This window comes from Pholis gunnellus, assembly GCF_910591455.1.
Source record: "Pholis gunnellus genome assembly, chromosome: 3".
Classification (NCBI taxonomy): Eukaryota; Metazoa; Chordata; class Actinopteri; order Perciformes; family Pholidae; genus Pholis; species Pholis gunnellus.
Window position 1 is genome coordinate 21952169 of NC_136529.1, and position 14446 is coordinate 21966614.

General features: G+C 43.0%; 2 protein-coding genes across 4 annotated transcripts; one reads left to right on the forward strand and one right to left on the reverse strand.

Annotated features, from left to right (window-relative positions):
* Positions 1-1087: 1087 nt before the first annotated feature.
* Positions 1088-3732, reverse strand: LOC306715509 (actin-related protein 2/3 complex subunit 4-like). Its single transcript, XM_079185906.1, has 6 exons — positions 3578-3732; positions 2785-2903; positions 2369-2480; positions 2191-2286; positions 1755-1925; positions 1088-1599 (listed from the first exon to the last, which is right to left on the reverse strand). Exons 1-6 carry the CDS (start codon positions 3578-3580, stop codon positions 1594-1596), a joined length of 507 nt encoding a protein of 168 aa, XP_079042032.1. The 5' UTR covers positions 3581-3732; the 3' UTR covers positions 1088-1593.
* A 406-nt stretch (positions 3733-4138) lies between these two features.
* tada3l (transcriptional adaptor 3-like) lies at positions 4139-7742 on the forward strand. Of its 3 annotated transcripts, none has more exons than XM_079156773.1 (8): positions 4139-4223; positions 4579-4826; positions 5052-5492; positions 5591-5726; positions 5822-5925; positions 6082-6188; positions 6888-7079; positions 7200-7742. In XM_079156773.1, the coding sequence occupies exons 2-8, from the start codon at positions 4617-4619 to the stop codon at positions 7390-7392; spliced, it is 1383 nt and encodes a 460-aa protein (XP_079012899.1). In that variant the 5' UTR covers positions 4139-4223; positions 4579-4616; the 3' UTR covers positions 7393-7742. The 3 variants fall into 3 exon arrangements, with proteins under 3 accessions (XP_079012899.1, XP_079012898.1, XP_079012900.1); XM_079156774.1 differs by lacking the exon at positions 4139-4223 and having other exon boundaries at positions 4486-4826; positions 5052-5299; positions 5387-5492; XM_079156772.1 differs by lacking the exon at positions 4139-4223 and having other exon boundaries at positions 4483-4826.
* The last annotated feature ends 6704 nt before the right edge of the window (positions 7743-14446 follow it).

Below are 14446 nucleotides of genomic sequence, written 5' to 3' on the forward strand. Positions count from 1 at the left end.
CTTTTTTAGTTACTTTTAAAGTTACTTTAATTTTAAAGTTACTTTTTTAGTTACTTTACTTTTAAAGTTACTTTTTTAGTTACTTTACTTTTTTAGTTACTTTTAAAGTTACTTTACTTTTAAAGTTACTTTTTTAGTTACTTTACTTTTAAAGTTACTTTTTTAGTTACTTTACTTTTTTAGTTACTTTTAAAGTTACTTTACTTTTAAAGTTACTTTTTTAGTTACTTTACTTTTTTAATTACTTTTTTCCAATTTCCACTTAAAATCATAGTGCCACCTACTGGCAACAGGAAGACAGCGTTATGTGACACACTGAATTGGATTTACACGATGTGGTCTATACTTGATATAGAGCAACATAATGCATGTTTGCGCATGTTCTCTAGCGCCACATAGTGGATACAGGAACTGGTGAAATATTTGCACTACATAATTTCCAGTGTCACACAGTCCAATCATTAAAAATAAGTCTAACTTGTGGGCTCGCTGTCTGATGGTCGCAGATATTTATGGCCGCTTCTGCCGGCATCCCGCCAGTACCTCCGACGTGCGGGAGGATGCGAGGGCCCGTACATCGCTGCTTGCAGCTTTAATTTTATGTTTATTTTGCCATTTTCATAAAAAATATGCCAATAGGTTGTGGCACAATTGTGGTTGGGATAACCCTTCTTCAACCATTATTACTTCAGTGCAGTTGAGCAAGGCATTTCACGTCCAGCATTACAAGTCTTGTGGATCAGAGGTGTGTGTGTGTGTCCAGCGAATACTCCCAAGGAAATTAAGAGTGAATTTTTAAAAGGTATTCTTATCTTATTTTGAATTTGCCACTTTCTACTACAGTCTATAGTTGAATCATTTGGGTCACATTCATGTGAACAAATGGTGTAAAAGCAGAATGTGTCACAGTCTGCTGTGTTACTTCCCTTTCCCCACAGCTGAAATAACACAGTAAGTATATAAAGAGAGTTGTGGTGAAGAGCTGAATACAAACAACTTCCTCAGACAGAACAGATCTGTTTAAAGGTACAGTAGCAGCACAAACGACACAGAATGATATTTAGTATTTAAATAGGAACACCAAAGGTATAAACAAGAGTTTTATTATCTTTCATCAATATTTTCATACATGTGTTTTGGTGGTTTATTTATAGACAGCTCTTGCTCCATGACAGTCATTTAACGCCACACAGACTACTTTCCGCAAACATGGCGTTCCTGAACAGAGACATTTTTGGGAAACTAAATTTGACTCGCATACACGAAATACAAAAACCTTATTTGCAACGGCGCGTTCTCAATGCCCCTGTGCTCGTGGCTATCATCTGGATTAATACTTTAAGGACCCGCCTTTGAATGGGGATTTGTTCTACGTGGCTGAAAATGAAACTGGTAAATATTTCATCATATACAGTCATTGATATTCATGAGTACAGGGAAATACTCGAGAACGGTGCAAATGGTGTCATCGCCGGATTGGTCATGTTCCTCTCATCTCCTCGCTGATTGGCTGTTTACTCCTTTAGTTTTCCACTCTTGTGCCGATTGGCCCTTTGGAGCGTTTTCCCTGCTTGTTTGGGACCAACACTGCACTCAGAACTGTGGAGAGGAGAAATCTAATTATTTTCCATGTTTCTGTCTCTAACAATACAGAACATGTGTCCACAATTACAGCTATTAGTCGGACTGTTATATGCAGAAAAAAAACAACCCAAAATAATATCTAAATTAAAAGCAGAGAGCAAGTTTCTTACGTTCTTGAGGAATTCCTCAGCAACGATGCGGGCCCTGGCATTAACGGACAGTTTCATCTCGCTAATCTCTTTGTCGATCTCCTCCATGAAGTGGATGACATAGTCCACCAGCTTGTGTTTGTACATCTGCTCCGTGTGGAAGTTGGTAATCAAGAAGCTAATATCATATCCCTGAAAGGAAAATAGTGCAAGGGAGAAAGAAAAGCCTGAAATCACTTGTGTCATTGTAATCACGGGATTATTGAGGGATTTTATGCCAGTGTATCGTTTCTATGACATGTTTGCATAAAGAGCACTTCGACATTTTTTTCATATTAAAGATAAACTCTGTTCCTGTTATTTTTTAATTCTTCCTGTATATCGATTCCTCTTTTGTTCCTCACATTCTTTAAATTATACAAAACCCAGATTACCCGTTCATCTCTCTCTCTCTCACCTCTACTGGTTTCCTCCTCAGAATGAAGAAGTTCTCCGCTCTCATCATCATGAAGCGCATGAACTTGTGGCAAAGGATCTTCTCAATCTCATCAGCCTGCAGTGAAGAAGTTTAAAAATGCATTTTAGTGCGTGTTGTGCATAGCTCATAACCAATAACAGCCTGTTTTATAAATCACCTGTTTGACAGCAATGCTGACTCTGACAGAGTTGATGGATCCCTCGATGAGAACCTTCTCCTTGTCATTACGGCTGATCACCACAGGTTGAAGTAGCAGCTCCTTACTGCTCCTGTAACCACAGAACAATCAAGAAAATTAAATTACTGTCTTTCATAGTGGCTCTTAAAGTCACTTGCTGAATAACTCGCAATCTTCTCATTGTATTTGAAAAAGACACCTCCAAATAGGCTGCGGCAAGTCCCCGCAAGCCCATTTCAAGGCCTTGCTCGTGCCATTTTTTTCCTCCCCTCATAGATGTTCTTATGCAAGTTGGCACAAGTCTGCACTTGTGTGAAAGCTGCAGAAACTGCAAAATCGGGGGGGGACAACCAATGAGACTGCACGACTCCAAACACACATGCCATCAAACATACCTGACCTCCACCTCCGGCTTGTTGTGACGCTCCACCACCTGAGAGGAGAAGTTCTCCAGACAGAGGGCCGCTTGCAAGGTGGCCCTCACAGCGTTTAAGTAGGGGCGCAGAGTCGCTGTCTGAGGAGACATTGCATTAGATCATTATCTAGGTATCAAGGAGATCTTGTTGGACGATGCATTTGTTAGTCAAGAGTTTGGATCAGGTTTAATAAGCATACTGAACCTCCCAGTCTAGTGAGGGGGACTTGATTAGCAGGGTCAGCCTGTGAGGTCATGTTTGACCAGGAACCAACAAAAATGTGCAGTGGATGCTGCTCAGTTACATTTTAAGGTTTCCATCTTTATATTTTAGAGATAGAACGACTATCAGTCATTTTTAGAAAGAAAAACATGATGGTAATCCATATCAGGGTTTTTAAAACATTGATTTTGCTCGCGTTAACGTTAGCAGATCGGTGACCGACATTGCAGCTCATCCATATGATTTAACGTCCTCCTACATCACAACAGATACACATCTTCCTCCTAGTCTAGTGACAGAGCTTTTGGGGGAGCTGACTCTTCGCAATGATGAGAAAAAGGGGGGCCGAGAGGAAAAAGACAGCTCAGCTCGATCACTTTAGTTTCTGCAAACCGTTTCAAGGATGCCCGTCCTCTCATTTCACCACAAACCCCCGTCTACGACAAATACGACGGTAGCTAGCTAATCTCGCCTTAAATGCAGCAACAGCTAGCGGAGATAAATGGCTAAATAATGAAATATACAGGTACATTTAGAGCAAGACACTTACCATTTTTGTGTTGTAAAAGACGGAAGTTCCTCAGCCACGCCTGGGACTCCTCTTCCGTAAATTCTACATCGTCTAGTACAGATAGGGTGCGCTTGTTTTCTATATAGCTCTTTGGTTTGACGAGACGGATTTCTCCGCATCACAGACATGCAACCGTTTTTCGCTTATAACTCCGCCCAGTTGGGGTATGTTTTCTATAAAATGAACATACCCTACGATGAAACCATTCCGTTCTCTGAACAGGAGACATAGCGCTCCGCAACCGTTGGTTCAGAAGTCATTTTTACTGTTTTTTAACATGTTCTTGAATAAAACAATGTTAAATAGCAACGTTGCAATACACATATGATCCAATTAGATTACAGAACGACGGGTTTAGCGAAAATGTTTTTAGTATGCACCGTGACAAAATATGGTTTGATCCGATGATACCATTAGCTCGGTACTCGCCGTCACATCACTCAAGATTATATTGCTATGTTAACACAATAACACAGCCTAAACCTGCAATGTGTATAGTATGGTGTGATAAAATGATGTTCTAAAAGCGACTTTATCGAAAAGAGGCCATGTATCAATTTTCTCAATTTGCACACCCCTCCGTTACCATAATGGCTCCATCCATCATGGACGCCATACACTAACCGTAAATATCAATCCTCTTAAACATTCTTCGATATACATCTGTGCTTTTCGTTAGTTCTATTCAATTCTAGTAATTTGGTCAACTGAATGTAAAATGTTCGTGTGCAAAACCGTGAAATCATAGCTACCGATATTTACATGTAACAGTAATTTGGGCCGTTTGGGCCCAGCGAGTTCGCGTTCTACACAGCGGACCTGCGTGTACGTGTATTTGCGTGCGTGCGTGCTTGAGTGTGTGTGTGTGTGTGTGTGTGTTAATGCATGTATTGATGGAGAGATGCAGACGAACTGAACCACAGCTGGACACCTCTGTGTCAGTGTCTTAATGATCATAATAGCCCATCTTCTTGTATCAGTTCCTTCAGACGCTGCCAGGTCTTCGCCACACAGCATCATGAGTGAATTGAAGGACTGCCCCCCACTGAAATACTACGACTTCAAGCCCGTCGAGCATGTCAAAGTGTGTCCCCGCTACACTGCTGTGCTCGGCCGCTCGGAGGACGATGGCATCGGCATTGAGGAGCTCGACACCCTGCAGCTGGAGCTGGAGACGCTGCTCTCCTCAGCCAGTCGCCGCCTCCGAGCCCTAGAGGAGCAGAGACAGGTATAGGAAGTTGGGACCCCCCCCCCCCCCCACACACACACACACACACACACACACATTCATCTAACTTGTTTTGTGGTATGGTCAGACAGCAAAAGTGTCACTTTTCACATTGCCTCTCCTGTGTTGGTTTGCTATTTGTGACCACAAGACATGTGCCCAGGGGCCTCACGGGTCTGTGATCCAGTCCTGTTTGTAACCCCTCTTCTCTGCGCTGCCTCTCAGATCCTCACAGACTGGCAGGACAAGAAGGGAGACAAGCGCTTTCTGAAGCTGGGAAAAGACCCAGACCCAGCTGCCTCATCTCGCCACAAACCAAAAAAGCAGAAGTTGGACGGCAAAGGCGCTCACGCACCAGGTCCAGGTCCTGGCAGACCCAAATCCAAAAATCTGCAGCCTAAAGTCCCCGAGTATGAATTCACAGACGATCCGCAAGACATTCCACGCACACCTAAAAACGATGCCCCCAACAGGTCAGCAACAACCGCCATTTATAATATCGCTCAGTTCTGTATTGGCTTTGTTTGTTCTGGCAATTTATTTATTTATTATTTTTTCAGATTTTGGGCATCAGTTGAGCCATACTGTGCCGACATCACGAATGAAGAGATACGATTGCTAGAAGACCTTCTGAAACCCCCGGAGGATGAGGCTGAGTATTTCAAAGTACGACATAAAAAAACCCCACCTACCTTATTTATTGTGTTACAATTATCATTTTTAGGTGTGTGTTGAGCTTTTTGTACTGTCTGTGTGAACTGTAGATTCCGGCTCTGGGGAAACACTACTCTCAGCGGTGGGCTCAGGAAGATCTGCTGGAGGAGCAGAGGGAAGGAGCACGAGCTAATGACAAGAAGAAGAGCCTCATGGGAGGGCCGCTGTCTGAGCTGGATGCAAAAGGTGAGGGTGCATGGGCCAGTGTATGCCCTCGGCATAACCATGCTGCACAAGCATGTATCCACCTTAATACTCCTGTTCATGTTCAACTGCTGTAGATGTGGACTCCTTGTTGAAAAAGTCAGAGTCCCAACATGAATCTCCAGAAGACGGATGTCCCTTCGGTCCTCTCACACAGCGTCTGCTCCAGGCCCTTGTAGAGGTCAGTATGCTGCGATCACGTGCACTGATAAAACTTCCAATAATGCATTTTGCCTTTTTAAAAATACAAATGACTGATGAGTGAGGTATGGCATCTGAAATATTCATGTTTGAATAATGTGAAAACGCTCAAACACGACCACGTTTTTTCTTCCAGGAGAACATTATATCCCCCATGGAGGATTCACCCATTCCGGACATTTCAGGGAAGGATGCTATTGATGGCGCTGGGACGTCTCCTAGAAGCCAAGGAAAAGCTTTCAGGTAGTTGTCCAACGCTGCATTTGAATATAGAAATCAGAAGCATCGAGATTAGATTAGATTAGATTAGATCTCCACCGTAGGATAATAAACACATGTTCAAGCCATTCGTACCAGACTGCAGAATGTTGTATGACTCGTGTGATCCAAACATTTGCTTTTAGAGCGTTGTGTAGTCCAAATTAATTTTTTTAAACGGATCATATCTATTCACATGTTTTTATCTAACAAAATATTCTGCTTCAATCCATTTTTGTTGATGGTAAGCTTCATTCGTAAACTTTAAAGGAAGCTTCAAAATATACATTGATTAAAAATAATTGATAAGGATGAGACGGTATCAGTTGAGTAGATTAACTGTTGTCTACTAAAGCCTTGTTTAATGGATGCTGTTTTAATATTTACTGCATTTAGTTAAAAGTTGTGTGTTTACAGACTTGTGAATGAGGCCTATAGTCTTTCACATCACCCAGGTCTGTAGCTGTACTTTCATGAACTGTAGCTACATTCACTAAACAGAACTGAGCCGTATGTGAAGTATATTTAATCTTTCCACACATGTACGCGGGTCACACTGTTAATCTGACTGCGGCCGCCTGTCTACTGTACCGTATATTGGTTGTGAGTCTAGTCTCAAATTGTCATCCTGAACTTTTTTTTGTCACATGTCTCATACCTTCGATCTGTCTCGTCCCCCTCCAGTGTTCCTCACACACGTTCTCTAGAGGCTCGGATCAAAGAGGAGCTGGTGGCTCAGGGGCTGCTGGACTCAGAGGAGCGACCTGGACCGGGAGGAGACTCTGAGGACGAGGTCCTGGCAGAGCTGCAGAAGAGGCAAGCGGAGCTCAAAGCCCTGAGTGGTCACAACAGAGCCCGTAAGCAGGAGCTACTCCGGTGAGGACACAGGCCAACAATGACTATATATATGTACCACAAAGTAAGCTGTACTTCAATTAAAGTCTGATCCACAAACCAGCAGTTCACCTTCAGTTTTGTACTTCTGCTGCCTCACAGGTTGGCAAAAGAGGAGATGCGCAAGCAAGAGCTGAGGCAGAGAGTCAGGGTGTCTGACAACGAGGTCATGGAGGGATTTCGGCGAATCATGGCAGCCAGGCAGAAGAAACGCACTCCAACCAAGAAGGAGAAGGACCAGGCCTGGAAAGCACTGAAGGAGAGGGAAAGCATCCTCAAGTTACTGGACGGATAGAAGCGTCTGGTGTTTGTCCGGAAAAGAATGTTGGAAGAAGAATCTTTTTCCCACAGATTGACGCAAATCAAGAATAGCTGTGACGGCTGTTAGGTGGTCAGTAAACCGCTGTATTTATGATGATGTGTGATACTGTTTACTGCGGGTCTGCGTGATTTAATTAGGGACATTTCTGTAGTCGTTTTTGTTGGTCGTGTACAGCAGAATGCTCGATTGATCAGTAGCATTTAAAACGCAAAAGAGACTTTCCTTTTCTTTGTCAGGTGAATGTTTATGTTGTTTTTTTTCTTTTACTATTGTAATGTTGTGAAAACAATACACAAATGTTTGAATAAATCAGTACCACGTGAGGACAGTTTTTTTGTAAGTGTATGAAATGCACAATTCAGAGGATAATGCATCATCATCATAGTGTGCGCCGTGGTCTTTTCGTCAGTGCAGACGACGAGTCCTCTGCGTACTGAATAAACACTGCTGCTACTGATTCACATAACGCTTAAACATCATTGGATCAATTCATATTTCTTATGTTGCTATGTTTATATTCCTATTGTTGACCATTTTCCATAACTGCCACCACAGTGCATAGACAGAAAGTTAGATTTTACTTTGTATTTTATCAAGCTTATAGGCTTAAATAGGTCATGCTCAAAACACATTATGCAACAAAAAAATGTGTGCATTGATGTTTTAATGACTCTTATCTCTGTGCATATTTATGTATGTTTAAGTTAAGTTAAGCCAGAGGTTCAACTTGCTCCACTGTTTTATGTGCTGGCTGTAGAATAAGTTCTATTGGTATTTACAGTAATATTATTACACCAACAGGAGGGAGCAGCTTGTGAGGTAAGCCAAAGGCAACTGCCATGAGCGAGATTATTTGTCATATGTTTTTGTTTTTTTTAACTCGCTTTCTTTTTTGTTTATTTATTACTATGTAAAGTCATACAATCTATTGTGTGAATATGCAAAATAGCATACAAGTACTTCTACTTTATGTTTTTTTTTTCTATTTAGCCACCTTGTTGTTTTTGCTCCATTTAAAAGTCAATATGCGGAGGAATGAGTAATTATATTACTTCTGGCTCACTTTCCCCGTTTGTGAGAGAACATGTTAAACAGTGTCTTATCTTACTAAACTCTTCGCATAACAGCGGACAGTGCTCCTCTTTGCTGAGTCACCACAAGATGGCAGTCATCGTCTGTTGACTGACGAGGCCCATAGAATTTGCATAGCAAAGGCTCCTGTGGTTGACATGAGCTCAACACAGCATGTGTCAGTGTGGTGATCCTATCTTGATCCCAGTAGTAGAAATCAGGAGACTGTGTGTCTCTCACCGCTGTGCATCTGCTTGAGGGTTCACAACACAAACGTCGGACACGCTGCTCCTCCACCGACTATGACATGGTCACAGGCACGTGTCCACCCAAGTTTTAACAGCCATGTCCAGTCGCTCCAAATCCTTTTTTTTTTAAATATATATATTTAGGTGAAAGCATTGACATCAATATCAATCTCCTAATTGTTTGTTTTACCCGCTGTGCCCAAGAATTATCATAAGGCTTTGGCAAGTGTAGAGGAATGGTGCTGTCAGGATGTTTGTTACTGTGTGAAAATACATTTATCTTATTATATGGCAGCACCTATGATACCTCTCACCTTAACAAGGTTCTTTTTTTAATTGTATACGCACACATGTGTAGTGTATATACAGCTTATCAGTATGCTTGTAAGACCCTTAGTGGAAACTGTCTAAATCTAAACCATCTTTTCAGAACGGACTGGTTGATAAAACAAACTCAAGCTCAGTGTCCTTGAGCAGAGCTTACAGCCAGGCTGGAGGCTGCGAGAATGGCCCGATCCTCATGTAAAAAAAAATAGTTTAGGTCGATGGCCTCTGCAAATTCACAATGCCATCATCCCGTGTGTGTACGAAAGCTTTTATTAACATGCAGACCCATTGAATCCTGCTCACAGGTGAATGAGAGGCTGAACAAATAGCCAGGCGGCCCTCCAGGCTGGGCGTATTGCACAGGGCTATTGTTTGCATTTGTTGTCATTAGACCTAAACTGAAGGGCAGGTGGGTCTTGTGTTGGTACATCGCTCATACATGCTCACTGATGCCCGCCTGCTGTTTGCACACCACGCATTGAGCTGTCTTTTTAAAGGCTAGCTGGACTCCTTTTGACAACCCAGACAGACTTCTGAAGAGGCTCTAACTTCAGCCTCAGCTCCCCTCAGTGATGTAGCTCGCTCTCCCTCTCCTCTCAACGTGAAATTCAGCTACGTGGTGAGCTTCTTCACTCCTCTATGTCATGGTTTGTAAACCTTTATGGCTGTTTTAAGTACAGGGCTCTCCACTGGAGGGTCTGCGTAAGTATCTTGAACTTCAGCATTCTGGCACAAGATGTGCAGCGGCTGCATGTCTGGAAGCTTTTCCTGCATCTCCTCAAGCAATTACGAGAAGACAAATGGAGTGTAAATACAGTGCTATCATGTTGGCAGGCTGTGTGTAATTTGTTTACATTAGCCCACACACACACACACACACACACACACGTGCGCGCACACTTATCTAGGCTACTATCACGCCAGGACTCCTGTCAGTGGGGGCCTTTCTGTCCATTGGCTCTTTGTTTTGTCAGTTTGTACGAACTTTGTTTCTTTCTCCGGGGCTCTCCTCCTACTCCACCTCCGTCCCTGCGTTCCTGAGCTGGAACTGACCATGGACACACACACACACACACACACACACACACACACACAGATACATAGGAGTTAAGGGATTTAACATAAATCTGTTGATCCTTTGTCCTAATGCTATGTCAGCTTTCATGCTAGATTGGAATTGTGTGTGTGACAGAGACACAGACAGAGGTTGAGACAGCTGCTGAGGCTGACTGGTCCACTGAGACGACCCTCTGTGGAGCCAGGCCACGCCTCGGCTCTACTCCCGCACAGAGAACTATTGTCTTCAGTGCTGCTTCCACTATTCTGATGTCATGCCTTGTCTTTCCCCAGAGGGCTGCTATTGCTGCTGTGGTAAAACTTGACAGATCTTTTAGTCAGTGGTACAAATGACTGCTTGGATACATGGTGAGATGGTTGTACATAGTATCACACACACACAAAAACACTACCCTGGTCTGGTTTGAATCTCATTTGCTTCTCATTTGCATGGCAGTTGATGCTTTTCTTGAGTGACTCCTGAATTTGGCGGCTCATATGCAAATCTTTTTTGCCTCGTTCAGCCCCACCTGCCTGTGAGGTAAAGATCAAGATCCTTTGGTCTCCTTTCCAGCCTGCCATGTCTCCAGGGTAGTTTGTACAAGATAAGCCCAATCAGTCACAGACAAGCTCTTCACTTACAGTATTTGAGGCAACAAACCCAGTCAGACAAGTGTAGTCTATAAGTTGCCAAGGGCATTATTAGCCATGCTATGGACGGCAATGTCGGTTTGTCCGTCGTTCGGTCGTTCTGGTCACGGCTGAAATATCTCAACAGCTATTGCCGGTTGCAAGATGATGAATCCCACTGATTTGATTGAACCCCAGACTTTTGCTCCATCATCAGGTTCACATTGTTCTTTTTTGGTGAAAAAATCGCTATTGGTTGATTTTGCCATGAAATGTAATGACTTTGGCCATCATCATGACCATGGTTGAAGCTACAGCTCCCTAAACATCAGCATGTTGGCATTGTCATTGTGAGCACGTTGCCTGGCTAGCATTATCATTTAGCAGGCCTAATTCAGGCGGATCTCAAAGAAATACGTGAAATGACCACAACCACGGGACAGTGAATTACGCTGTGGTGGCACACAGTGTGCTAAAAGTTGACCTTTTTGTTTTGAACTACACCCGACTAAGTGGTTTTCTTGCCTGAACCTAACGTTAAATTGTGTCTGTGGTGCCAACATGTGATTTGACACATTAAGTGCCACCACCGCGTAATGCGCTGCTCAGAGTTTGTGGTCATTTCAAATAGTTCTATGAGATCACGTCGGCCTGATTAATTGCAGCCTCCCAGAGCTGCTAACATTGCTGAAGACTGAGGTTCAATTACTGCTGCTGTTAGGACTATAACACAAGTCGCTGAAAATTTGTCGTGAACAATTCTCAGCCCATGTTTACTCCACATTTTCTGAGTCCTTTCTTTGTAAAGGCTCAAGTCTTGCCAAGTCCATTAGCTCCCATCTGATGCAAATACACAGCAAAGCTTTTTCTCCTTTTCACCTCGGCAGCAAAGTGAGAGCTAACAAGGGTCCGTTAGTGTTTGACTATACTCTATTAGAATCACCAGGTTAGCAAGGAAGATAAGAAAGACAGAGATAGGTGGATAAGAGTGCGCCATGTTAAAGCACTGTTTGTCATTGGCAGTAAATTTGGACAGCAGAGGTCAAAGCTCTTGAGAAATATGCTTCTCTAGAGATAAGGCCAGAAAGCAGAGGTATGTAAAGGGGACCAATAAGGGGAATGTATATGCTCATATTTCCACATACAATACTGTCTGCCACTGTAGCTTCTCATTATGGTGTGCGTATTGTAGCGATGGCACTAGAAGAGACCCGTCCAGTGGTTGTGGGACTTCAGGGTGCCGGATGGATAACAGATCAGTTCCTTTGAGCTGTAGGACGGTGGGGCAGAGAGACGACATCACCGGCACTGAGGATAATGGTCGGTGAAGTAGAGAAGAAGACGCAATGAAAAACACTTCTCTCACCACCCACCACTTCCCTGTCATCCTCCCTCCATCCTCTTCCCATCTCTCTCTCGTTTCCTCTGCTCTGTTATTATCACCCAGTCCAGATCATTATCAGGCTCACTCTCCCCTCGCTGTGACGGAGAGGAGGGCCGGCCGCCCACATGGCTTTGGTGAGAGATTTCTAACAGCGGCAGCACAGGAGGGGGGGGGGGGGGGGGGGAGAAAAAAAACGAAGACAAGAGGCCCAATAAAGTCCATCTAAATATAGAGGCAGCAGGCCCTTGTCCTTATAAAGAGCTGCTGTTGGATCTGGGTGTACTATCCCTGTACACACTGAGACCTGATCACTCCCACCATGATGGGGAACATGACTGTTGGTGCATGGAAACACACAGCCGCACACACAGGGCTACGCTGTTTTATGAGAGAGAGAGGATGGACGCTTAGGGAGTTTTTTTTCTTCTATACCAGAGGGCAAATCATGTTCGATGGAACATACTAAAATAGGAGAGGTTCGAAGAAACCTCCAAAGAACAAATGATGGGAGAAATGAGTGATGGGGGAGGAGGCTCTCGGCCTGAGAGTTCAAGACAGTGGAGGAGATTAGGAATGAAGATACAGATGAAATTATGCCCCAAAATACCTCCAAGGATGGATTATACATTACAATTCATATCAACACAGTCTCAAGCTCAAAGATGCCCCTTTTTGGGCTTTTTTACTTCTCTAATCCTCATTAAGGTCATTCTGTTTTTCTTAAGAGAGTTCTGTCTTCTAAACTTGGCTTTGTTTTAAAGGAATAGTTTGACATCTTTGGAAATGTGTTTTTTTTCGTGTTCTTGCTGTGAGTTAGGAGCGAAGATCAATACCTGTATAGTAAATATTTAGCCGCAACCGGCAGCCAGTTAGCCTAGCTTAGCATTAGGACTGGAAACAGTTGGGAACAGCTGTTCTGTGTTTGTCAAAAGGTTACATATACACAATATATATATATATATATATATATATATATATATTTTTGTAGCTTTATTAGAGAAGACATATATGTAAGGAAGATTGTGTAGATAGAGAATTACATGCAGTTAACTTTTTGTATCTTTTGTTTAGTCTGAACAAAAATCATAGCGTAAAATGTCAAGTTGTGGTTTGAAGATATTTCAAATTTCAAAGTTTCCAGCGACTACAATATCTCTTGCTTAGTGAAAGGAACAGTACTTCCTTTTATATAACTGTCAACATGGCTGCAAAGCCTCCATTGCTTGCAGTCACATCTAAATAAAGTCCAATATTAATGCTTGTAACATAATTTCAGCTAACTAGAAGGCTCTAAACACTCTTTGCTTGTCTCTAGTTTCACTTCATGCAAACAACTAGAAATAAATAACCAGTAATCATCTTGCAATAATGTGTGAATGCTCCCAAGTTGGAAGAATGGGAAGTTTTTTAAACGGAAACAGTGGTGCATTGCACACCCTGTTGTGTGAGTAGATCCATTGTGCGCATTGCCTGTTTAATAAAGTGGGGTTTATACAGGCCTATCGTTGCTGCTGTAACACCTCTGACACACCCACCAAAAAGTACCGCAAAGCCCTTTGCACACTGCTTTGAGGAAATTAATCACAGAAGAAGCCGTACTAAGAAGGTGCACACCGGTTTTATATTGAACGTGGCTCACTCAAAAGACAGGTACTACCTGAAATAGAGTTGAAGCTCCTCAGTTTTAAATGATCAAGCTTGAGTCAGCAACATAAAGATGACCTCTTCACTGCAGGACATTCCCCCACATGACAAATTAACAAATCCAACAGCTGCGTCATCAATGTGAGTGTGTAATGTGATTTACTTGCATAGCCTATCCAGTGACGACCTGTGCTGTTTTCCTGCTGTTGTCGTCTGTGAAATCAGCAGCTGCTATATACCGGTCATGTGCTGGTTAACGCACCCCACAGATAAGACGTTTCACTCGGAGACACAGAAGCAGGTCACTTACGGTGATCTGCACAGCGATACACACACATATTGTTTGCCACGCTCTGTGTGAAGCTAACAAGATCATTTTCACAGCTGTCCTCGTATACTAGCGGTGACAGCAAAAGATCAGAAGTCAAACGGGAGAAAATAGGTTCACTGTGTTTTTCACATCCTCTTTTACACCTGTTGCTTACTGTCCTCTGTGGGGTGTGTGTGTGTGTTCGTGGCCACACACTGAGACACATGTGGACACACACACACACACACACACACACACACACACACAAATCACCGTAGCTGTCCGAGTTGAAACTGTGTACCAGAGGCAAGCGTAGAAAACATCACACACAAACAGAGTCACTCACTGAACATCAGC